The 27100-nt window shown below is 44.9% G+C and overlaps 1 protein-coding gene across 1 annotated transcript; it reads right to left on the bottom strand.

The window, feature by feature from the left end:
* Positions 1-117: 117 nt before the first annotated feature.
* Positions 118-26525, bottom strand: LOC146205290 (coactosin-like protein). The gene is made up of 4 exons (XM_084586900.1): positions 26373-26525; positions 14325-14407; positions 4152-4309; positions 118-487 (listed from the first exon to the last, which is right to left on the bottom strand). The coding sequence occupies exons 1-4, from the start codon at positions 26441-26443 to the stop codon at positions 380-382; spliced, it is 420 nt and encodes a 139-aa protein (XP_084443026.1). The 5' UTR covers positions 26444-26525; the 3' UTR covers positions 118-379.
* Between the last annotated feature and the right edge of the window lie 575 nt (positions 26526-27100).

The raw sequence follows: 27100 nt of genomic DNA on the forward strand, positions 1-27100 counted from the left end.
TTGTCATTACCTATCATGGGGACTGTGTGCGTGCGTGTATTTGTGAGTGTTTGCGTACGTGCCCATAACTCAGTGGAGTTTTTTTTTTTTTTTTTCGTCTGTGGTAAGGACCCTGTTTACGTTTTTACCACCCTTTTTGCTAAACGAGAAAAAAACATTCCAAAAGATGTGCTTTATTTGGTTCATTTCTCATTCGGGAAGATGTTCCACGAGACTCCAGGGTGTTCTCTCAAGTTGACGTGACACTTATTTTTCAAGCAAAAATTTTTTTTCTCGTGTTTCGTTTCTTGTGCACTCTGAAACTGTGAAGAAGTAGCCCACCCATCATCTTCAGGGCTGCTTTTGACGACTTGGAAGAAACGGTGAGGCCAGGGTGTAGTTAAGATGCCGTGCCGTAATCGGTGCCACCGGCCTTGTTCACTGTGTTTTTAATGTTGTCTTCGGTGAGCTCAGCGGGGTCCTCAACCTGGAGCTCCACGGCGAAGTTCTGAAATACGAGTGAGAAGAGAAAAATACCCTATCTTGAGAATAGAAAAGAAAATCAGTTTACGTGCTTCAATAGCTCGCGTGCTTCAATAGCTGCACACTCGATCCAGAGGCAACAACATCGATAACAACACAAGCTCCCTGAAATCCGGATAACGCAGCCTCATTTGCAGTACACTACGGACACTGAAAAGCGACATCGGGAGAAGCGTCGCATTATGTTCTGAAAGAACGAATGTCTAAACATGTACTGCGCGCTTGTAGAATGGTGGGATAGAAGCAGATGGTATAGTGTATATAAGCGAGTTCAGGTTAAAGTACAGTCGCCGCATGCCGCTTTCACATTCGCCTATATGCAGTTAGCATGCTTTACAGTGTTCTATTCGGTCTTGACGACGCCAGCTGCCTAGCAGGAAACAGTGCATATTAGAGCGCGACATATTGATGAAGGGTTATAATTTGCAAAGCTGTTTTGAGAAACGGCTAGCCTCACATGGCGCTAGGTCATGTGCTAGAAAACAATTTACTTTTGTTGCACTATAGTCTAAATGTTCCTTCTGCGATGTTTGCTAACTTTGAATTTGTTTTAATTTCATGTGCCAGGTTTGTTTATCAAGGTACCAGGTTCAATCCCTGGCGACGCCGGATACCCGCCGGTTTTTCAATGGGTACAAGATTTCCCCGGCCTGGTGCTTGGCTCTTCTGGGGTGAAATGCTTGGGAAAAGCACCATCGACCAAATTTGCGCTGAAGGGCCACATATGGGCTTCTGCCGCACGAGGCGGAGAGGTTGTCTGACATCATGACGACATTGCGTAAATAGCGATGCAACCAATAGGAAATGGGGAAACGAACAGTCAACTATAAAGTCTTGGCCGGTCCGTTCTCGTCACCGTTGGCCGCTAGCCACCCATACTGGTGCTGCATGCAGTCTGGCCGAGCCAGAGGGACTGTGCTCCGCCGGTTCGTCGCACAGCCGCCACAAGGAGCACACTTCCTTTTCCGAGACGGGATAAGCGCCCATGACGCTAATCGGCTGTGCCAAACGGTTCATCATGTTCCATTATTAGTCGGCACAGGAATGGGCAACGCTTAAAGATGTGCGCCATCGGTTTGTTCCTGCGTGATACCAACCCGCATGGCCTACGTCACCGAAAGCAACCAAATGAATTGAAAACCAAATGCATAGGCACAAAAGCACACCCCCCGGTTACAATGATACGAATGCATTTTTTACTGTCGCAGGTCAGTACTGCTAGCACATACTGATGTCTTCAGTCCTAATTATATTCTGAATTCCAGCAATTCTGAGTGTGAAAATAAAATATCGCTACTTCCAACAAATAAGGAAGATACTGACCCATGACTAAGTCGTGCATGGCTGGTGACCTGCGGATATAGAGCCTCAGGTGTTCGAAATTTTTTTAGTCCCTCACTACGGCGTCCCTCATAGCCTCAGTCGTTTTGGGACGTGATTACCTTATGAACCAAAACCAAACCAACGATCAGGGCGACACTTGGGCTCTCAAAAAGTCACTGGAACAGTCTCCGCTTCCGCTCCGTTTTTTTTTTTTTAATTTTTTTTTTTTGCACTATAAAAGCGCAGTACATAGGCCATACCTATGTAGTCTATGCATTGTTGTTTCAGAAGAGCCATTGACCGTGATCAGAACTATGAAACGAATATCAAGATAACACTGAGATAGCATATAAGCATCTCTTTTGTTCTTTTAAGATCTCGACACATGATTTAGTTCGAGTACCATGAGCATCACTGTCTGAGAGAGGCATCGACTGTTATTTTCTCCGCAATGTCACAGTGGCTGCTGAGGCTATTTTTTGAGCAAGAGAAATGTAGTTCAAGCCTGTTTTTATTTTACATTCAGGCGACTACAGAAATTTCCGCTATCGTTGATGTTCATACAAGAACGTTGCACACATGACAGGTCACGTTAGGCGCAGCGCAGTCCAGACTGCGCGCGAACATATGACACACCGCCAGGCGCGGGAGATACTCGGCCACACTCGCTAGTGAGGCGGACGGAAAGACAAAGAATATGAAGCGATCTTTCCTTGGTCTTGCGTGGGTTCTGCAAACCAAACAAGCGGTGCCTGTAGAAAGAGAGAGATAGAGAGCTAAAGGTGGTCCTAGCTGGCTGTAAACATACGGAGTGCGAAGCAGACAGAATCAGAATCGCGTGAGCTTCTGCTGCCGTTGGCGATATAAGGTGGTGAAAGCCCCTTGTTTTGCGCGCTCGGGCAGGAAATGCGAATGTGATTGCAGGAAATAAGGAAAATTTTTGGAATTTCAAACTCTTCTAGATAATACGAAACCTCAGACGGCTAATATTTGGTTAGTAGATGATGGCTTCGGTACTGAATTTCGTGTACTTGGGTCTTTGTCCTTCCTCGAATGCCTGGAAAGGTGTATGGATGGCAAGTCAAGTTGCCAAATGGAAATAGTGAATACTTTTTAAATGAAGTTTCGCGGACTGAATAGGACACTGGAAGCTATGAGCTGTAAGAGAGGGTACAGACATGAAACGAGATGGCTCCTGTCAAATGTATTGGTTGGAAGCTTATGTCCCTATGCATGGTACTGATATCCTAACCTTTTTCTGATAATTACAGACTGAACACACAGTATAAATTCTGCACCTATAGTATTGACATTGAAGGCTCAGCAGCAGGAAGACAGAGGGCAAGACATATATAGATGGCGAGTATAAACGCCACCTCCAGTTGGCTCATGGCCGACCCTGGTTCCTTCAGGGCCAGCCATTAAGCGATTAGTCCAGCAGTTCATGTTACCCAATATTTTGCTTGCAAAAACGATACAGAGCGTCAAAGACACCTTGGCTTGTTGGTTCTTCAACACGAAACTAGCTACGAGAACACAGGACGAGGAAAAATGCAAATAACACTGACATGCATATATTTACCCCACCATCCTGAGTGTTAGCGTTGCTTTTTTCTTTTTAATCGGAATATTCCATTGAAACTTATAATATACGTTTACCTCTCCTTCCTGACTATTTGCACCAAACTTGACAGCCATGCAACATTTTATTCCGGGGCAGATCGGTTTTAAAGTTTCATTTTTCTTGCGTCCTCAGCTCAGTCAATTTCTACGGGCAGCAGTACCTTTTCGACATCACAAACACTCCCCGCACGTTGATATCTTCTTCCTCTTAACTAACAAAATTTTCAGGCCGTTTACAAGGCCGTTTCAGGCATTATATGAAAGGATTCGTCTTCGCTCACTACTTGCTCTTCCTAATTCAACATTCCGCTAAACGAAAGGAAAACTAACGACAGGAAGGCTTTTTATCGCCAATCTGCGGCGCAGAAACGCATTGAAATAATGGCCTGACGCCCCTGATGTCAGTCTCTTACTCCATCGCTCAAGGAAACCATCTCAGCTGTTTCATACCTCATCTATTTTTTGTTTCATCCCGCTTCATGTTTCAAAGATAACTAGCTGTGGTTTATTATGACCTTGAAAGCAAGTTTGAGGCTTTACAAAAAAAAATGCTATAACAAAACTTTACAAGTGAAAATAAGCTTCCATTTGTACGTGTGAGGCATGCAAGTCGCAAGGCTAAATGCTGCGCGAAAAGCGCAGGGGCGTGGGCGAGCTTTCTGTCCATATATTGGTACACCTACAGTAATTATTTCCTTGACGGCTGCTTTATCACTGCTGATGCGGGCTCGCTGCAGCACTCCAACGCTCTCAGACAGCCATGTTATGAAGACGAACTTGCATCGCTTGCTCATCTCGTCACCGGCCTGGATCCGGAGGTAGACGAAGGCTCTCTCGTGTTCTGGGAGAAACAAGAATAGCGCACGTCAGTAGCCGCTGTTCGTTGCGAATGCCCTACTTTCGGTGGAGCAAAATAACTTATCGCTTATGCCTTGCAGAACTTTCTGCAATAGCGGCAAGTAAAATAACTTCACCGTTGTGATCACCAGGTAAACCTCGGCTCTGGCATTATCGAAAAAAAAAAAGAATATTTGACGTCAAGTGAGATATTGCAAAGTCAGCCTATTACGAGTGCATGACTATAAACAGGACAAGAAGCCCTGATAATAAGTAAAGGCATGCTTTATAAGTATATTAGCGTTTCAGTTACTATACCCATGTGCAGAGGCAGCGAATAATTCAGTTCTATAAATAAAAAGAAGAATATTCTGCTGGAAACGTCCGTATAGCTCCAAGCCTTCTGAAACGCCTAGTCAGCGTATATAGTTTCTAGAGCCCTCCATGATTTTTTTTTCTTTATCACCTACTTGGCAACACTACACGAATCATGTATCAGAACGAAGCACACACTGACAAACTCCTGCATGCTTTAGGCTGGAGTAACGTGAAAATCAGCAAAGGATCAAGCAGGGTTTCGGAAACGGTACTCTACTATCGATCATATCCATACCATCAATCAGGTGATAGAGAAATGCTCGGAATATAACCAGCCCTTATACATAGCATTCATTGATTACGAAAAAGCATTTGACTCAGTTGAAACCTCGGCGGTGATGCAGGCATTGCGAAATCAGGGGGTAGACGAGCCGTACGTGAAAGTGCTGGAAGATATATATAGTGGCTGCACAGCAACCATAGTTCTACATAAAGAAAGCAACAAAATTCCCATAAAGAAAGGTGTTAGGCAAGGAGACACAATCTCCCCAGTACTATTCACAGCTTGCTTAGAGGAAGTATTCAGAGACTTGGAATGGGAGCAGTTAGGGATAAGGGCAGATGGAGAATACCTCAGTAATCTGCAATTTGCTGATGACATTGCCTTGCTAAGCAACTTGGGGGATGAACTGCAAATAATGATTGATTACCTAGACAGAAAAAGTAGAAAGGTAGGCTTGAAAATCAATATGCAGAAGACTAAGGTAATGTTCAACAGCCTCGGGAAGGAACAGCAGTTTACATTAGGTAGCGAAATATTGGAAGTAGTAGGCGAATATGTCTACTTAGGACAGGTAGTAACCGCAGATCCGGACCATGAAAAGGAAATAACAAGAAGAATAAGATTGGGATGGAGCGCATTTGGCAAGCACTCGCAGATTATGACTAGCAGCTTACCGGTATCGCTCAAGAGGGAAGTATACAACAGTTGCATCTTGCCTGTACTCACCTATGGGGCTGAAACGTGGAGGCTAACGAAGAGGGTTCTACTTAGGTTGAGGACAACGCTGAGGGTATGGAACGAAAAATGGTAGGGGTAACATTACGAGATAGAAAGCGTGCAGAGTGGGTCAGAGAAATAACTCAAGTTACCGACATTCTAGTGGAAATTAAGAAGAAGAAATGGACATGGGGAGGACATGTAGTGCGAAGAGAGGATAACCGATGGTCGCTTAGGGTAACAAACTGGATTCCAAGGGAAGGAAAGCGTAGCAGGGGGCGGCAGAAAGTTAGGTGGGCGGATGAGGTTAAGAAGTTCGCAGGGGTCAAGTGGATGCAGCTAGCACAGAACCGGATTAAGTGGAGAAATATAGGAGAGGCCTTCGCCCTGCAGTGGGTATAGTCAGGCTGATGATGATGATGGTGAACGTGAAAATGCTCCAAGATAGCCAACTTATTCAGTAAAAAAAGTTAGGAACGGGAAGGGGGTTGCTTTGGCTATTCATTACATTTCTCTGCAGAACGAATTAGATTATTTGAAGTAGTGCAGGGCAGACTTGGCATATTTACGCGTATGCCTTACTTCAGAATAACGCGATTGATTTCCACGTATTGCCTGGGGCCTTGGAAGCTGCATGCCCTCCGTTGCCTAAAGCGTACTTTGGAAAGTCCCTTGGAGACGAAGCGTTCCTGAAATAACCTTTGTAAACCTTTCCAGTAAATGCTATATTTGACTTTGTAGCGCTGTTGATACCAGAGCTTTGCATATAATAAGGTCAGCATCGGTGATTCTCAGAGTTAGCAGCGCGAAGGAGAAATTGCAACTCCTGTGAACACCGGCTGTATTCTCGTCCTAGGGAACATCACAGAGGCACCGATGGGCTATAGAGTCACTGAAATATCGGCTCTTAAACTCTTTGCTTTTCCGATTGGAACGGCGTTCTGCAGATGCCTAAACCACCATTTTCAACTCTTTTTTTTTTTCTTTTTTTTTAAGTAATTTCTAACAATATAGCTTTTCTTTATGCCATAAGCGTGTCCTTGCAACAAAATATGCCTCTACTGACCAGGCTGCGTTAGAATGTTTTAACAAGCACGTTGTAAAAGAAGTGTAAACAAAGGACGCATCATTATGTCATTTAATTGAGCGGCATTGAGTGAGGCCCATTGCAGGCGTTTCAGTGACGGCTCCGTACTTATACTGCATGCAGCACGCGTGTTCCTACAACGTCCATCACGAGTGCTGAGAAGGGGAAGCCTCGGAAATAGACAGTAGTTTCTATGAGAACAAGCAGAAGTCTTTTAAGGTCCGCTTGTGCTGACTTTCCTGGCTGCTTAAGTACAGTACTGAGCAAAAGTAGTACGCAACACGCAGCCGGTGGCTGAGATCGAAATGAGGAGGGGAAGACTAGACTGCATCGAAACGCCATCTAGCGACAGCGGCATGCGGACAGCGACAATCACACACGCATGTCGAGCAAACAGGGCACCGCCAGGATCGTCTCGATCTCAGATAGTTGTTTCTAGATTGCGTTGCAATATATTTTTCTCGAGCTCCGCCACCGGCTGTGTTGTATACCACTTTCGCTCACGACTGTACAGTACATAGTTTTTTGGCAAAGCAGATGGGCAGTAACTTTTTCACTTCTCGGCAGACATCTCAACCGCTTTTTCGGGGAAGGAACGAAAGAGGGAGGGAAATAATGAAGAGAAGGAAAGGTGCCGTAATGGAGTGCTCCTAATTATTTCCGACCCCCTGAGGATCCTGCGTGTTTTGAGATCGTAGAACACACGAGGGTATTCTGCGTTTCTTCTCCAGCGAAGCACGGCGGCCGCGGCCAGGGTTGCGTGTGCTTAGGCTGCAAATCTTCTCTATAGGTCAGGGGCAGCTTGCGCGGGAAGGAACTGTCCCGTGAGAGAAAAGGATGAAGCTGAGATAGAAAGAGTGCGATTAGAGATCGAGTATGGTCGAGAGCATACTCGGCACAGTCGTAAAAGTTGATAAGTGGAAGGTGAGCGGCAGCTTGATGTAAAAAAAAAATAAAAAAAAAATAAAGCCCTAGATCAACAAGGGTAAAGTTAGGCGTTAAAATTCGATGTAGCACTGTTAGTTTATACTTTGTGCCAGAGGTGTGTACCAAGTATGGCTGATATCGAAGGAATCTGAGCAACAGAGTTCAGGCACCAAAATTGCCTAGAATTTATCTGCACGATACTGATAATTATCAGGAACCGATTGTAAATTACTGCCGCCGCAGAAATTCGGTTGCAGATAAAGTAGAGGAGCCTTAAAAACGTCGATGAGTATTGCGGAAAGACATAATTATGTAACCGCAGACCTCTGTAACAGTGATGGTGTGACGGAGACTCCCCTTCTGTTCGACAGATAGCCTAAATTATTATGTTAAAGCTAAAGTAAGAGAACAACAGCTTGTGATAGGCAGCGGATGATAACAAGCGGTCAAGGAACACTCGGGAGATAGGCAAGGACCGCATATCCGGACCACGGATGTGAAGTATCTAGGAGAAAACAATGGAGTGAAACGCATTTAGCAGGTACTCCTCTGAGGTAATATATAGCAGCTTTCTAGTACCTCTTGAAACGAGACTTTATAACACTTGTAGTGCCAATACTCACTTTGAGACACAGACATTAGGGTTAGGGAAAAGGCCTGAAATTAAAATGCGGACAGCGCCACGAGCTATGGAACAGAGGAATGATGGGTATAACGGTAAGAGAGCGGAGACCAGAGTGTGTCAGGGAACAAACGCAAGACGATGATATCCTAGCTGAAATCAAGAAGGAAAAATGGGTATGTCACTGCAGAGAGAAGGTAACCGCTCGCCTCTAAATGTAATGGAGTGGATTCCTGGAGAAGGCAAGCGTAGCAGGTGCCAGCAGAGAATGAGTTGGGCGGATGAGATTAGGAATTTTGAAGAGACAAGATAGTCGCATCAACGACAGGAAAGGATTTACAGTGGGGGAGGCCCTTATCGTAAAGAAGTGTTTTCTTGTTTTTTCGCACAGTATGCCACATGGAGGAGGTACAGGTGCAGTCCAGTATGGTGCAAATAAGTGCGGTAATCGAGGTCCCACCACCATTTTTTGTTTTCGACAAAATTTTACATGCAATGGGAAAATGTGTCGACGCAAAGCAATAAAGCATAGTTTCGCAAATTACGCTGAAGTTTTCTCGGAAAAAAATATCTTTTGTCACAAGAGGTGGAAAACGACATTTTTGCAATTTTGTCAAGTTGCAAGTTTGGACCCTGCTGCAGGCACAGTAAAAGTTTGTCGCACTTCAGTACTTCCTCGTCGCATTTATACAATTTGTACTCTTCGAAATTCTATCGTTTTTTTTTTTTCTGTAGGTTCTTGAGGAAGAAAAACTGCAAACTTTCCTCCAGGACCTTAGCGCTGCAGAAAAGTCGAATTTCAGCGCTAAGTTGTGGCACGATTCACTGGGACGTTGTCAGTGAATCTTTTCCTTTGTATTTTGCAGATCGTATTAATTTTTTCAGCCAAACTTTGCAGCTCTAAAAGGGTAAGTACTTTTTCTGCATCACTTGAAAATAAAATATGAAAACAAAAATAGACCAGGATTTGAACTCAGAAAAAACGTCATATTCGATTTTAACTAAAATGTCCCTGAACCATCCTAAGTACTTCATGGATATAATGCGCAGAAATGTTGCATTATATTGTTTAAATTTATAAAAATATACACTAAACTAGGGCTGATAATTTTATTCTATAGAATTGTATACGGCTGCCTCCTAAAAGGGGAAACCTTCAGAAATTCGATATATTAGCTGAATTCAGTGTTGGCGGTAAAGCGTTACAAGTAACGGCGTTACCGGTAACGCATTACGTTTTTTCCGTAACGTGGTAACGTACTCGTTACTCTTTCGGAACTGTAACGGGTAACGTACTTACGTTAACATTTTTCGGTAACGTAAGTTGTCCCTTTACTAGTTACTTTTTATTCCAACTGTCCCCCTCTCCACCCTCTTCTTTTAGAAAAAGAAACCGCAGAGCACCTAAAGTGATGTTGCAAACAAACAAAATGAACAGGTGCCAGTTTTTGCTGGCCGCCAGTTGCAGACATTAGGTACAATACTTTCAACAGGCCTTGTCCGCTTATGCTCGAGAGAGAAAACGCCAGACATACACAAGGAGAGAATGCAAGAATCGCGTTCACAGAGTTGGGCTTACACAGAGTGGTCGGGCAGGGTCACGACGTACGCGCGTCTTTTTCCTATGCCGTTCGAAACTCATTTTGTTTTTGATGTCAAATTCAGAAAATGGCTTCATTATGTGCCACATAGCTAGAAGCCATCGCAGTTAACTGTTCAGCCAACTTTAGGCCACAACAGCATTGCTGAATTTCTGCCAATTTGTGCAAAGTATTCTCGTTAAATCAGGATTTCGGGTAAAATCTTTGTTTGCGCGAGATGTTTTATGTGTAATATGAGCTTTATAAAATTGTTAGTGTGAGTTTTATATGTAACACGAGCTTTATAAAATTGTTATCGTGAGTTCTTGCAGTAAAGGTGCACTGATTATAATTTATGGCCATGAAGTAACGGCTGAGTAACGTGCGTTACTTTTTTTCGGTAACGGTATCGGTAACGCGTTACCTTTTTTGTAGGCAACGTAGGGGATAACCCGTTCCTTTTTTTAAGTATGACGAGTAACGTATTTAATTACTTTTTTTCGGTAACGTCTACAACACAGGCTGAATGTAGCTACATTTTATCTCGTGCAATGTCCGAAGCGTTCTAAAAGCTTATAAAGGCTTTTTTTCACTTGGTGGGATTGAAGGTAGCTTAAAATGGAATAAATTAAATTTTCTGCGCAATTTCTTAGATGAAGGCAAATCACGGTAGAATGTTTTTCTCTACCCCGTAATTTTTTCTTTCTGAGTTGCATTGGCAGTCAATCGAGTTGTTAAACATATGCCACTTCTCAGGTTTTAAAAAAATCATCATTCTGCCCTGGAAGTCGATTTTCATAATGTACTAACGTAAGGAAAAGAAGGAGGAAGGAGGCTGCTTCGCCAAATGTGCTGGGATATTCTCTGTTGTCAGAGCACTCTCTGCGTCCCGCACTTGTACTTGCCCCACTTTGATGTCCAGTTACAGGACATAAAGGTATTGTAGGCCTCTGGATTTGTGTGCCTTTGCGGTCCATCATCATCATCATCATCATCATCATCATCATCACCACCACCACCACCACCACCACCACCACCACCACCACCACCACCACCACCACCACCACCACCACCATCATCATCATCAGCCTGATTATACCCACTGCAGGGCGAAGGCTTCTCTCCCATATTTCTCCACTTAACCCAGTTCTGTGCTAGCTGCATCCACTTGGCCCCTGCGAACTTCTTAATCTCATTCGCCCACCTAACTTTCTGCCTCCCCCTGCTATGCTTTCCTTCCCTTGGAATCCAGTTTGTTACCCTCAGTTAGAATTCCTTTGTGGTCCATTATATTATTTCTTTTGAAGCGGAAGCTAAACCAATTTACAATCGAAGTGAAAGCTTCACTACCGTAGGTAGAGCCGGGCTTAACGTGGCACTAAATTGACTTTCAAGTAATCTTGACCTAATTAAATGTGGGTATCCACGATTCCGTGGTGTCCACCCAAAAGTATACTGTGCCTTTTGTTACCCAAAACCTAATTTACATGAAGAGACAGTCCTATTTTGTGCGATGCCAGCTCACGTTAAAGGCCCCCAGGTGGCCGAGATTACTTCGCAGCCCTCTACTACGGGGCCTATTTCACTCTTTCCGCTTTCACTCCCACCTTCCTCCCTTCCCTCAAGTCTGAGAGAGGCTGCGCCTTTCCTGCGTTATAAACCAAGGTACAATTTACAAGAAAAATATGAAAACATGATCTTGACCTTGTTAGGTGTAGGTGTTCTCCATTCCGTGATGTCAACCCAAAACTATAAGGCGCTTTTCTTTCCCCAAAACCTAACTTAAAGAAAAATTATGAAAAAAAAAAATGCATGGATTGAAAATCCGGCGTTACACAGGCTATCGCTAGCAACACTCACAGCTTTCTCTCTATCACGAGGTTCAAGCCATGCTTAAGCACCCCCATCTTTTTTTCTTCTCTCTTCTGTGCGACTATAGAAAATTTATTCAAGGAAGAATCCATGCACAGGTCTGTTATGACTGTCTGTTGGTGTTTTTGTGAAGTTTAATGTACCAAAGTTTTTTTAGCATTTGTTGTCTTGTTTGTTTCACATTCTCATTATTTTATTTAACACTGAGAGAGTGTGAAAGAAAATACTCCAGACAAAATTAAATAGTGGGGACACTGTTAGGCACCTTAACGCATAGTCCGTACCCAAATGTGGACACAAAAAACTCACAGCGATGAAAAGATATGTTGCGTAAGAAACACAATCACACTATCGCCATCCATCCGTATTTCCATCGTTATGAAATAACTTACTCAACAAAGCGTGCAGCTGAAAGAACTCCCAAGATGATATACTATTGTTTACTAAAAGATTTAGGGACAGCTGTTGAGGTATTTTAGTTCACGTTATATTGGGATAAATAACTTGAGAGTGACGTCGTTATGTGAACAGTTATGAAGTGCTATTATAAAGCGCTAGCATTACTGGCCGCAGTGAGTGGTTTCAGCGCTGTGTCTGGTCATCATCCGGTAACGGAGGAGAAAAACACTCCAGGAGGACACTTAATCTCCGCCTTTAAGGGTATGACATGACAGCGTTAATGGCTCCCGTTTGCCAACTCTTCTTGCGGACCTTTGTTCGAGTTCACGGACGTTGCTACTCGCTAACTACTAATGACTTTTGAAGCGAAAGCTTCACTACGGCAGGTAGTTTGAGCATTCAGCGTAGCGCCGGTTTTCACCTTAAAGTGACCTTGACAGATACTGCGCATTTCCTTTCTTATAAACCAATTTACAGTGGAAACAAAACCTTCACTACGTTAGGTATAGCAGGTCTTGGTGTCACACTAAATTTGCCGTAATTAAGTGTGGATATCCACAATTTCCTGGCGTTCACCCAAATGTATACTAAGCGGAGAGGCAGCCTTGAGTTGTCACCGGTTGTGCGATGTCGTCTCGAACAACCTTGAAGGTTAAATACAGATACTTCGCCTTTCCTTTCTTATAAATGTACAATATACAAGAAAAAATATGAAAAACATGATCTTGACTTGGTTAGATGTAGGTGTCCACAATTCCCTGGCATCCACAAAAAAGTATAAGGCTCCTTTATTTCCCCAAAACCTAATTTAGATTATGAAAAACAAAAAATCGCGGATTGAAAAGCTGATGTTAAAGAGGCTATCGCCGCAACACTCACAGTTTTCGCTCTGTCACTACGTTCAAGTCATGCTTATAAAAACCTCACAATGTATTTTTTTTTTTTTGTTCCTCTAATATCTGAAACATAGTATTAGCGGCGGACATCCCTGAAAAATCTGGTATGCCATTCACGAAGTTTTGACTGTCTGCTGAGTTTTAAAACTGCACGAAGTTGGGCAGTGGGTGTTTGTACTGCAGTGCTGCGAGTTACGAAGTGGAGGGTCGCGCCTAGAGCCCTTTGATCCAATAGAACCACAATGCTCTGTTAGTGCTAGGACGCTACCGACACCAAGCCATGCATGAGTCCACCAGATTCTGTCATGCTGACATGCTCAACCAAAAATTTTCGAAGACATGAGTAGAGCTGTTTCAAACACATGAACGCTGAAGTTTCGCTTGTCAGTAGCATAATGGGCAGGCAAACTGAGTTAAAATTCCTGAGGGTAGAGAGAGAGCAGATGACATTATCTCAAACGAGCCGCTTACACACTCTTTTTGAAATTTAGGCTTTTAACGTTATCGTAAATATTTACGTGTTTCAGAGTACAACCTACTGGTTGGAAATAAGTGCTAAGGGTGAATGGAAACGCCAGATTATTTAATTGGAGAGGAGCGTCCGTTCTAGTGCGCGTGAGGTGCAACCGTCAAATTTTTGTGACGTTTGTTTGACCCTTTTTGTGCACCTAATCGGCACTCCACGGCTTCTAAAACATTTAACACTGTTGTAAGTTACGTGCCTCTTCTTCCATCATATAAGGGCATGTTTGAAGCAAACCTGTAATCGTCAATTAGGGACCAAGATAATCAAAGGCTTGATCAAATATGCATGTGCGTATATAAAAAAATATTGAACAGCTTAGGTGTGGGTTTTAATTGGGCTGATTGGTTTATGGCTATTCTTCGGCATATTAACACAGCGCTTAGGAGTAAGGACACAAGAAGACAAGCAAGACAGCACCCGTCTTGTCTTGCGTGTCTTCTTTCACGGGTGCGTATTTCTTAGCGCTACGTTAATCTATCGAAGAAACATTACTATTTCTAACAAGGATTTCTTCACGTCAATTCTATTTTTATTTTATATTTATCGGGGGAAATTATAACGTTAGTGAAATCACAGAACTGTACCTCATCCTGCTTCTTCTTCCTCCTATACCCTCTCTTTTCGCGCCGTTCACGTACTAGAACAAAATAGTAACACTGAACTGCAAATGCATGTTATTACGTGTACAGACAAATCGTTTAACTGCATCGAGCAGGAACTGAGCAAAAAGAAAAACAAAAGGAAAAAAAAAGCTTACGAACTCTAGAGGAGAGTGTTGAAAGCAAAACTCACCGACAAGGTTCTTCTTGAGGGTCTCGAAGTCCTCCCCTTTGGAAGTGGCCCGGATCTGCCCGCCGTCATACGTGAGCAGGGCCCTGCGGCATAGTCGCACATCCTGCACCACAGACGGCTACGCTCGGACACTTCTCCCTTGCGTCACTACAGCGCTGCGTGCACAAGCTACGAGGGCGGTTGTGCGTGTTCCATTATTACTCTGTTCTTATGTCTCACGGTCGTCCAGGTATTACAGGGAGGCGTTAGTCAGGAGGGAAAAATAGATTGTACAAGTAGCTTGAGATAAACGTTCCTATTATATAGTCTTGAAGGATGCAGAAATAGAGATAGAGGAGGTAGGAGACAGGCACATGAGCGCATATATGGAGTTAAGGATTCGAAATCTTGGCTTAGTGGGGCAGTTCAGTTATTGGGCTATGTGATACTAGCCTCGTGTTTTTGATACTAGCGGTTGTGGACTGCCGACCTCCAAAGGAAAACTTGAACTACGTACTGCCGAAATTGCGAAAAAAAAAAAAAAAATCTCCCCTCGTTTCTATAAAAACGCACACATGCACGCCTGCGCACTTTATTATGAAAGCCACAGCTGGGGGGTCAAGTTCTCAAAGCTGCCCGCACGTGAAAAAAAGCAAACAAAAACACTATAGTCGGATACAGGTCAAGAAAAAAGTGGCATTCAGCTATGAAAGGACCCCCCTCCAACCAGTAGCTGCCGAGCTATACCATGACGTCACGGCCGACCGCCTTACACCTACGAGTAGCGGTTGTACCGTGGTTTCTTCGAGTGAGTCCGTGCTGGCAAATAGTTTCTAAATGCTTCGCGAGTTCCAGCAAAAATCCATAGCTTTACTCAATTCGATCGATACTCTTTTGCTCATCAGAGTACGACAGGTAAAACGACGAATTCTGATGGTGAATTTCAGCACTGTCGAGTTTTCAGGACACCGCTTTGTTGTTCTGCGCTTCATTGCATCTCTTTTCCGCCATGGCGCCCTACGAGTTGACACCGCTGGCGACAACCGTAGGCGGCCATTTTGGTAAAAGTCCGCGAGTCCGTTAGCGCGGAAGAACACATTTTTTTTTTTAAATTGTTTTCTTTCTTTTCCCGTGTGTGCCGCGACGTCACATATTTGGAGCGATGCCACTGGCTAGAGGGGGGTCCTTTGAGGGCTGTTTGCCGCTTTTTTTCTTGACCACTTTTCTTGACCGGCGTCTTTGCTGTCGTACGGCGGGCTGTCATGATCGCCATGGTCACTGGGAGCCAGAGTCAAGAGTGCAAAGAGCTTCGAGAGTGCGGTCTCCGTTTCGCTGCTCTGCCTTCTGCCACTAGCGGGCTTTTGCGAGAACACGTCAACTGCATACATGATATGCCGGCTCAAAGCGAAATATATGGGGGCCACTCAAACTTCGCCTTAAGAGTAGACGAGACATCGCCTTTAACACCGCCTCGATCATTCCGAGAATTTCCCTCCTAACAACAAAGCTATTTATTATCATACGGTCATATGGCAAAGCATGCAGTAGACGCACCTTTTATATTGATTGCGCGCCAACTATATTGCGGCAGTACAGTACGATTGAAGGTTTTTCTGTGGGCGCTGCATGCTGATTATACTGCTTACGCGCCATCTGTACGTACTGTGGTGTACGATCGCGGGTTTTCCTGCGGGCGCCGCATGCTGGCGCTGATTTTCGCGTCACATCAACGAAGAACAACAACAGCGCTGACACCAGCTTTTCTTCGACCCGGGGCCCTTAACGCTCTCGTGCTAACAAAAGAAACCAGTATAGTGTGTAAGTTTTGTCATAAATAGGAGTAAAAAAAACAATCAATAAAATGCAAATGAGCGCTAAAAAACTTACTCCAAGCTCTTTTTTGCCTTATATTTCAGCTTTTCGGCACAATGCGAAACCCACAGGTGAGTTATTTCGTATTGTAAGAAACACGCTGGTAGGCTTGAGGCTTTCGCCCTGGAAGTATGCAGAAAATGGGAACACATATTGTCCACCAGAGTCAGCCTCTGCCAAATGCCGTAGCGAAGCAGGTACACGCCCGAGTGGTCATATGATATGCGTTGCACATGAGACGCAACCGAGTTCTATGGTGAACGATACGAAGGGCAATTTTTTTCTTCTTTTTAAGGCGAATGACATGGACGGATGAGTACGTTTGAGGTGCACTTGGTCTCACTGGCGCCACCTGACTCGGCGCCAGGCTACTGACAGCGAAAAGCAAAAGCAGCAGTATTTACTTCCACAGTGAGTATCTTACCGCCAGGCGGTTTAAGTGCCGAGCCAGCGCTAGAGTGGAAAAGAAAGAGGCATAGATCGCGTGCGCCACCAAGTGGCGATAATGATCATTATTGACGGTCAGCTGGAAATTAATTAGAATAGTAAGACGTTGAACTCATCATCAAACAAAATACTTTGAAATTAAAACAGGGGAAACATCACGCCATCGTCACAGTTTGTACATCCCAATGCCGCCTGTCAGAAATGATTGCTTTAAATTTAGTTTTTTCCCGAGAGCCATTAAGGAATGGAATATGTTACCAAACTCCGTTGTCACGTCACAATCACTTAGCGAATTTTTAGATAAACTGCATAATGTTTTATGTACTGCTTGATTTCTATGACAATGTTTTTGTTCTGTTCAAGTGGCAAACACAATTATGTATAAAATTTAGTGTTGATCTCAGTGTTTGTTTGATGTGTTCTAGTTCTATTTCAAGTTTGATATCCACTCCTGTAATAGCCCGCCCAGGGCTGACAGTATGAATAAATGAAATGAAAAATGAATCATAAAGAGGTGACTTATTTTTACTTGCTGGGCAGCACGTCTCGGGTTTTCGCTGTCGGCCACTACGCGCAATATTGTTGCAGAGGTGCTTTTTTAACATTGACAGCTGAGCTTGTAAACATCGCTAGGAAATTATTTACAGCAATACTCTAATGATTTTAAATATTATTGAAAATTAAACAGGCAGAAACGCACTGAACACTCGTTGATGGGCAACCTTTGCTTTCAGGTTCTTTGCTGTCGAGGCTGAGGTCATGTCTTGACATCGCGTACAGAAAAAAGACGTTCGTGGTGACCTTGTCTGTTTCCGTGATCCGCGTCAGCCTAATGCTGCGCTTTTGGATGTCCTGATCCGCGGTCGACGGGGAATGGATCAACAGTTGAATATAGACCTATGCTCTGCCACTTTGAGTCTGTCATGACAGATGCAATCTTTTCCCGCTATGTGGTTTAAGTTTGCTCTTTTAGTACACGCTTCTTGTAAGGCCACCTCTAGCATTTCCTGTTGTAGCAAAGCTGCAGCCTTCTTGACGTAACTGTATTTCCACATTGAGAAGTCAAGGATAAGGAAATGCGAGGCTATGATTCACACAATTATCTCGACGCCCGTACACCAGGCTAGGTACTCAAGTTAGTGTCTTGAGGTTAGCGGACGTTCCGAGCTCGCTTCCCGTGAGCTGAAGGCATTATATAGCTCTTCACTCTAAGATGCCAGGCCGGTCGTTTTACCTTTTTCCCTGCTGGTTGTTTCAACCGACAAGCGATATTCCTTTGCACGTCTTTGTGGGTACGTTTCCTTCCAGTTGCGTCCAACATTAGTCGTGAGATGTTGGGGTGACTTGCTTTGGAGGGCTCAGCTAGGCTTGCCTAACGCGTCAGTCTAAGCAATGCCACGTCGCCTTTAGCTGCAATCGCAGTAGGGGTTGCGCTTTTAACCTTGGGCGCGCGCACAGAGGTGGGACGCGTGCTTGGTGGCGGGTCGCTGGTTGAACGCCGGGGCCGCGTTATTTTGCTCATCAGCTCGCCGAATAAATGCAAATGCAGACATATGCTGGGCTCAGTTGTGGCAAAGAAGGGCGCTGGGTGAGTCGCGTCTTGATGTCCGAAGGGGGAGAGGCCGAGGCTGTGACCTTTTCGGAGGCCAGTTCGTTTTCCTTTGTGCCAGAGCACAACTCAGCGGGGATCCTGTCGCAATGGGATTTGCTCCTCGAACTCGAGAGCTCTCCTCAGCCGGCGCCTTTCTTGGCGTTTGCTTTCGGCCCCATATTGTTCGGCGCCAGCTACTCCTTCGACGCGGGTGGTGCACCCGGAGAACCACTGGAAGCGCGTGGCGCGGCCTGTATCGTTTGTTGTTCAGAGCGGCAGGGGGCGCTTCCGTGGAACTTATCCGATGCATCTCCACGGTCGTCACACGGCTCTTGACGAAATAAAAACAAAGGTGCTCTTTGGGACGTCTGAGTGGATACCGATAGCAGTTGGAGAAAAAAAAAACACGAAACGAGAGCAATGAAAAGAACGAGCAGAGCTTCCATTAGGAGTCGTTGCACGCCCAGAATGTGCATATCTAGGCTTTACCATGAGACATGGAGTGTGTGTGTGTGTGGGGGGGGGGGGGGGGGGGTAGAATACGGGCCTCGCGGATATCACTTGTTACGTAATTTTCTTTTTCTTTTCTTTTGTTTAGGAAGCAGGCGTGATGCAATTTACACAAAGAACTATATCGCTAACAGAAGAGCAAGAGTAAGGAGCCAAGGAGGGTTGTCGTTAAAACATCGTGAAACTCGTCACCTTTCACATCCCCGTCTCCCCCCATCCCCTAAGAAAAAAAAAAGAAAAAGAAGTTGACCGAAGAATCGGATAGATCGAACATAAAACTAGGTTTCATGAAAAGAGCGTTGCACGGATATCTGACTAGTCGGAAAGCTCGTTGCGATCACTGGTATTTCAGAAACACAAACGAGGAGGGCACAAATCACACCGGCATGTATACTGATGCGTAGACGTAAAAACAAGTGTAAGCGCCGGAGGAACCTTGCAGTCGCCTGCTCCGCCGGCGGCAGCTGTGGGCTTTCATAGGTTAGAATAAATAGCTACGACACTCTTGCCAAACACGATAGCGCAGTTGCTATTTAAAGGAACACTGATGAGAAATTGAGGTCGACCTGTATCGATACGGCACCGCATTCCAATCACAATGAGACTGCACAACGAAATACAAGTGTCGCCATCACCGGCCAATTTCAAAAGTAAAACGAAACGATTTTTTTTTTTTGTTTTTGTTTTCTGCGTGAATCACATAGGCTACACCGCCATTGCCTTGAAAATAAGCTCAACAGGTCCTTTTCAGTATGAACGTCGTGAGTTTGAATTCATTGGCGAGAATATATTTAAATCAATTCTCATCAATAAATGGGCTTTTTGCTGTCGAATCAACGCCAGCATACCCAGAAAGAGCCACGGAATTTACATTTACAAGAAACAATAACTAGATGTAGTAGCCAAAAGTATTAAATAAGGCGCATACCTAAGACATGGATGATCTGCATCGCCATACACACACTCACCAGTCACTAGTCAACAGTCACTAGTCAACAGTCACCAGTCATCTCCTGCTGTCACCACCTGAAGCCCAGTTACGAGTCTTGGAGAAACTTAACAGACCAAGAATTGAAGCCTTCTTTATATGACTGTATCCCGCACGGATAGGAAACCAGTCTGATTCTTTTGTAGTTCTTGCGATTTATCCGTCCTGTAGATTGCCCTAACTCCGGGTACGCGTCATAGAGGCTTCGTTCAATGTAAATCTATATGCCAATAGCAGCGCAAGTAAAATTATATGCCAGCGTCTGTAAGTGAATGACCGGACGTCACTGTGCAAATGATAACGGATACACCACGATGGAGTGGACTGAGGACGACGCCTCGCAAACGGTAGCTCGTGGTTGTACGAAGCTGATTAGATCAAAACTGCCAGATCTTTCGATATATTGCGTCGGCCAGCGAAAAAAAGTGTGCCGTGGAAAAGGGACGAGTAATGAGAACACGCAGGGCTAATTGGCGAGCAGCCGTCAGCAGCCTCCTCGGCGTTGCGCGCAGCCTTTAAGTAAGAAGACGAATGGCGATGGCAGTCGCCGCGCAGTGCCTGCAAATTGAGCAGTAAGGTACCAGAACAGTATAGCACTTTTGTCCAGCTACCAGAAGCCTGCTAATGTCGGCGCACATTTATTTTGGTTAGGTACTTGGCTAATGCTTGTCGAGAGATGAACACGTACGAGGAGAATGCGGTGCTCAGAGTGGGTTCGAGCATTCTGAGGTTTCAAGAACACAATTGGTTTCTTACATCATAAACTTACAGCAGTATTTCTGTTGGAATTTCTGCCTCTTACAGCCCCCGCCTGAGGCCTTCGAATGCTTTATTTTTTCTTTTTCCCAACCGTAGAACAGGCGTCAAATAGCACCGCTTCCGAGCTTCAGTGATGTACAAAAAGATCAGAACGCTCCGTAGTCGGTGCTACGGAAAGTACAAACCGATTAAGAAGTGAAACAGAGAACAGCGCTAACCGAACAAAATGCATGACAATGCACACGGGAGAGTTTCAAAGGGAAAATATTTTAAAAGTTTCTGCGACAAAAATTTTGCGACATTAACCAATTTCCGCTTTTCTCCAATCGTGATATGGAGTGGACTTACCCAAAGAGGCTGACTTTTATACAACTTCTTACCACACCTGACCTTCACACCAGCTGACCTTCGTATCATAAGCCTCAAATCGCCCTTGGCCGATAAGGACGCACCGGCATTTTCGAGTCGGTAACGAGGACCGTAAAAGTGCAAGGAATTATCGGAGATATCCCGTCTTTATTTTCATTAAACTCTCGGCGAAAAAGCAGCGCCGCTTATGTCAATTTATTTTCACTCGAGTCCGGCAACACAGGAAGCAGCCTTCCGACAGTGCTGTCGGTCCTCGTTTAGGGACACATCGATTTCAGCCTCGTGCGCGACCTTTCCCTTTTCCTCTCTCGCCGAAAGCAGTAACCACCAAACCGTCAAAACTGAATCCTGGCTGGTAAAGAGGGCGAGGAGTGCGCGTGTGTGCGCGAGAGAGGGAAGAAGAGAGAAAGGGTTCCACGAGCCAAATTATTTTTAGCCATGGTGTGTAAAGCGAACGAAACAAAAATCGAGCGGCGGGATGTCCTGTTTCTTTCGCATATTTCTTCTCGACCTTCGAGGCCGCTAGTTTCTCTTTTTGCTACAGTTTTTACTCATATCGGAAAATGTGCAACACGGAGAATCATTCAGGCACAGGAAGTTGGTACTTTTTCTTTCCTCTTCCACTAGCGTGAAGTGCTGACGCAAAGAGGAAAAACACAAAGGGAGACGTGCGTACAACAAAGCCAAGAGCAGCGATGCGCAGCAGCCACAGCGGATTATTAGCCGGACATTCTCCAAAATTTATTTTCCACTTGGATTCATGAACTGGCCTGGCTCTTGCCTGGCTTCACCTAATGGCAGTTTCGCATGCGACGTTCCAACACGGCGGAGGTATCGCTTAGATCTGCATGTAATTTTAGGTCTTGCTAATGCTTCGCGCCATTAAAGCAGCTGAGTGCGGAATCTGGGGCCGCAGAATACCGCCGGACCAGGTTGCACAACAAGGCTACTGTCGGCGCCTGCGCGGGGGGCCGCTCGTAATCGGTGCTGCCTCTGTCGCTTTTGCTTTTGCGCCGCTATGACGCTTTGCGCAACTCGGCAGTTCTGGGACAAATTTGGCTGAAAAAAAAAAAAAAAAAAAGAAGCAACAAAACGCACAAATTAGAAAAAAAGAAAAGAACCAAAACGGTTGTTACAGCTGACAGGCGCGAGGAGGCGAAGACCAATAAACGGTCATTATCGCATCGGCGACTGCACACTGGCTAATCTCTTGCCCAAACAGTATAAGTTATTGCTTGCTATAGCAAAAAAAATATAATAATAATAAAGTGGGGGGATATGACCGATCACGCTTCTCCCGCTTTTAACTAAACCACACACTTGAGCAAGACTTAGGACACTAGGTTAAGAAACTCTCGTTTAACGTATTCTTGCACTCTGATAAACCTGCGGAATGTTTAGAAGGTCCCGACTCAAGGCGCGGAATGCTCGCCATCGGAAGCGTTGCACAACGGCATTGATGGGCGACGGAAAACAGTAAGAAGGCCCGAAAACGGTTAGCAGTTCTTTTTTTTATTATTATTCTTTATCTTCTTTCGCTTTGCCGAAGCCAGTGAGCGGGCAGGGTATCGAAATATATGTTAATAACTGTGAGGACACTCAGTGCACAAGATATTGCGGTGCCGACACGATGCAGTGTCGTCCGCGTAAGTTATGCGACAGCAGCGCCGCACTACTTCTTGCGCGACTTGCGCGCGGATTTCTTGACTGAACTTTCGCAAGATCCGAGCTGGGAATCCTTCCCCTTTCTATCTTCTTCAAAGTTTTACATTCTAAAATAAAATAAAAATAAAGGTGTTCATGTTGATGCATAAGGCACTCGTGGAAGCCATGACAGCAGCAGCCAAAGCGATCCATTTCACGTTCCCTAGGCAACGCAGAGACAAATGGTATATGTTCGTGGCTGCTTTCTGCACCCGTGGAGGCAAGCGTGCACATGCCGTCCGAAACGCATTGAGCTTGTTAATAATTAATGATGTTCAGTTCAGTTCAGTTCAGGCGTTCAGTCGTGTCCGACTCTTCGTGACCCTATGGACCATGTCACGCCACGCTTTCCGGTCTCTCACTATCTTCTTAACATCACATAGCTTCATCTGCAATGCCTCGAGAATGCCATCTAACCATCGCGTTCGCTGCCTACCCCTTCTCCGGCGACCCTCAACCTTTCCCAACATCAAAAGTGGGAAAATTTCTTGCTTTGTAGGGGATGGTGATCACATTTGTTTTACAAGGGTTCAGCTGTTGCAGGTTAGAAAACAAAGGCCAGCATAATTCTACTGTACGTGCAAAGTAAAAAATAAATAAATAAATGTGCATGCCACCTTCAAGTGTGATTTTAAGTATGAGGTTCTCACCGCCACTTCATAAGGTGCGGCGTTCACAAGCATTGCGCAACATTCAAGGCTTCCAGTATATGTAAAACGCTTTGTCGGTTTTCTTGGAGCTAAAATTAAGTTTTAACTTGTCAAACGTTCGGGATTTTGAGATGGAGTTTTTCGGCAGTGGGCTATAGGCATTGCATGTTGAAAATAAAACATTAACAAAAAAACAAAGCTTTGTGCTTTTACAGCTCCACCGCGCTTGATATTTTATTACCTTCTTTTATACTACTGCTCCTGCTATCATCGTTATCCAAGTTAGGCTAACTTTAGAGCCATGTTTCCTGTAAGCACATTGCGCTCGTATTCAGGCTCGTCGCAGGCGCAACTTTACCTTTCGTAAAAAAAAAAAAAAAAAGAAAAAAAAAGTATAATTTTGCAACGATTGACAGGACGTTTTTCTGCGTGCTCCTTCGCATCTGACCCCTTATTTCCGGCACGACGTGAAACAGGACTGACTTTGGGCAGAGCATGTGCACTAATTGCGCTTATTCAACTGGAAAGTATATACACTGCAATGATGGGAGGGCGTACGGGGGAAAGCATTAACGAACAACAGGGGCGCGGTCGGCTGCGTTGCACGCGATGAATGCGCTTACAGGGCGGGTAAGACCGGATCACGTATCCATGGCAAGAGCTGTGACGTCTAATCTCCGTGACGCTGCTTACTAGCGGTGCGACTTCTTGCCTACCTGTGGCTCCGCGAGCTCTAAGTGCTTCGTGTAAGACTTCGCACTGGTCGTATTTGTCAGTGAAAAGGCGGCGTTGATGCTACAGGCTGTTTAATAAACTTCCCGAATTCTGTTGTTTAGAAGGTGGATCTACCCCTTATGAGAACTAGCGCGGATGATTGATATCCATGACTTATTTGCTGCCGAATTGATGTTTTATTTTCTTGCTCCGTTTTCTCTCACCCGCTGCCCTAAGCGTGTATACTGAGCCTGCCTGAATGGAATCAGAGGAAGTATATTAAGTCGCTTTTTTTTTTTTTTTTTTTTTTTTCAGTATGCGTGCTACTTTAACGAATTATAGCAGTCGTGCTGCTACTATTGCTGTGTTGTTTGCACCCCACGAGAGCGCATTCGCATAATTGCGCAGGTATTCGGCTGCGATGTGGTTTCTTGTTTTTATTCCTCGCTACGTACTTTGCAAGTCAGCCAACTCATCGCGCACAACAGGGTCTTGCTTCTTTTCAGTTCCCTCAACGCGCCTGTCATGCTTTTTAGTTGTTGCGTTCGCCGGATGTCGATCTAGAGCGTCGCGTCTTTTGTTTGAGTTACTCTCTTGCATAATCCATACGACTCTTCTTCAAGGGACGTTGGAGCGCACAAACACAATTTAAGCGCTTTTTTCCAGTGAAGAAATCTGCGTACCGATTTGAAAGTTTTTTTTTTTTTTTTTCGCGACGCTGCCTAACAGCGCTCGGATACAAATACTTAACGAAGGGAACGAGCATCCATGTTCATAACCTCGGTTGCAATTGCTTTGGATATATACAAGCTCAAAAAAAAAAAAAAAGATAGGAAACAGAACCCAGTATCCCATCCTATCCATCATCTGCGCGCCGGTCGTTTTGCAAACGTGAGCCGACTATACGACAACACGCTTTATCGACTGCACCTTTTACGCTGCGTCTTGCTAATTTGTAAGGTGAAGTAAATGAATTTAGCTCTCGATGTGTGCGGCCCATGAGCTACAAGTTGAGGAGGTTGGAAGGTTAGTGAGAACTGGGCTGAAGAGAATGGAAACTGTTATCATTATCGTCACCGAAAAAAAAAAAAAAAATCAGATGTCGGGCGGGCAGAGGGCCAGATGAGATTAGGTGAAGGAAGAAGCACATCTCCGAATGCGCACGCTCAGAACTACAAATCGCCTCACTACAGGGATGAATATAGTGTTAGGCGTCGCCGCAGAACCAAGACTCTATGAGGAGCATATATTTCCGCTTCGGTGACATGTTCATATCGCAAAATAATTTTTGATTCGTTGCCGGGCAGCGATAAATTGCTGCACTTAATTCCAGACATTTCTTAACCCACGACTCTCGCGGCATCTTCAGGCCGAACTGATATCTGAGTTCTGGTGAAGTCAAATATATGCGAACGGCTATTTTCTCATGGTCTCGCATGCTACACCACGAACAATCTTCAGTGTTTTAAAAAGATCAAGAATAAAAAATCTTAGAGCTCGCAAGCGAACCTTTTATTTTGGTTGCGCCTGTGCCTCTTGATTTTTCTCCTATTTCAACTTCACGCGAGCAGATATCTCGTGCAGAAGGCAGACTCAGCTTGGAGGGCGCAAATCTGCAGCCAGGCGACAGAAGATAGGATTTACATTTGGAGCGAGGCTTTAGATACAGATACAGCTCAACTGAAACATTAAATACTAAGGAATAGATGAAAAAGGCGAGCGCGTGAAGAGTTCCCAATCTCACAGTGGCTGGAATCGCAGAGTTATTGAGAGAAAAATAATAGCTCCAAGCCGAATGCACTTGTTCCATCCTCAGCTATAGATATGATGTCGCATAGGCATTCATTAACTGTGGGCGAGTCGAGCGCGCAATCAATCCATGGTGCAGCTCTGGAGTTTTTGCGCATTCGACCTCAGGTACTTTCCCGAAACAGGTCTGTAAGCGACGCAAACCGCAACAAAAAGTAATTTAACATTGTTGTTTAAAAGAGTGCTTTGTTGGGCGAGTATACTGCGCACACACACGCACACACACAAACAAAAACAAGGACGTGAAGGTACATACAACAAGCGCAGATGTTGTTGTGTGTACCTTAACGTCCTTGGTTTTTGTGTGTGCGCAGTATACTTTGAAGATAGAATTGTTGTATTTAGTTTATCTGTGAAAACTATTCGTATTATATATTCCTCGATGTAGGTTGTACTATATTTGTGAATTGGGCAACGCAAAAAATACTAGCTAAGAAAATGTACGCCGTTCGGCCTACACGCTTTAAAGAGATACGTATGTGCGCGCAAAACATGTAATGAATTATACACACTCCACCCGACTTAATACATTAAAGGACACGCGCGCATTTTAAAGTATGTTACGGCAAAAATGGTACTCCAGAACAGCGAAAGAACACTTCTCGAGGAGCCCCACATGCTTGCATTGTTTCGGCGAATGAACGAGAAAGGCCTACCAGGAGGTGCTGTTGCGGTCGTCCCTGACGTCGTCGTAAGCGCCGCGGACAGACTCGATATGGACTGACATGGCGATCTGTAGCTCGGAGTGCGATCCTGTCAACTGACGACGCCGAGAAGAGAAGCGCTAATGAAGCTTCGCCGCGTCTGCCGTAAGCTGTTTGCCTGTCCGTGTAGGACGCCGAGAGCCGCCCCCTCGCCCGCGACGTGCCGCCGCCCAATTATAAGGCATGACTCAAGGCTCGCCAGTGGAGCCTCCGGCAGTGTACAAACGCAGCGTTCGCTGTAAACGACCCTTACGCCCAGCGAGTCGGTGAGTGTCGGCTGCAGCGGAGCGCGGGATATCGCATAGCACATTAATGGGCGCTGCTCCGCCGTGGGCTGTGCTGATGGAAGCCGAAGTGGTTTCTCACTCACTCGCCTTCTCACGCTTGTTCTTAGTTATAGATTGGTGCTGTTTGGATACGCTGCGTGATCGCGTTGTTAGCAAAGACCGCCATCCATCACCTGATAATGTGCCCGCGTGTGCTGGCATTTCCGTGATAGATGGATGGGCAGTCCTGCTGGTTCACTTCTGGGGCGGCGAAGAGCTACCGTGCGATCAACGCATAGCGCTTGATAATTCCTAGTTCACGACCACTTTTTTTCCAGGGGGATGACTGAACTCAATAAACAAACATTTGTATCTACATCGTCTGGTCAATGATTGCCTCTTTTCTCAATGACA

This window comes from Amblyomma maculatum, chromosome 1 (genome assembly GCF_055883805.1).
Source record: "Amblyomma maculatum isolate TAMU_Amacu chromosome 1, ASM5588380v1, whole genome shotgun sequence".
Lineage (NCBI taxonomy): Eukaryota > Metazoa > Arthropoda > Arachnida > Ixodida > Ixodidae > Amblyomma > Amblyomma maculatum.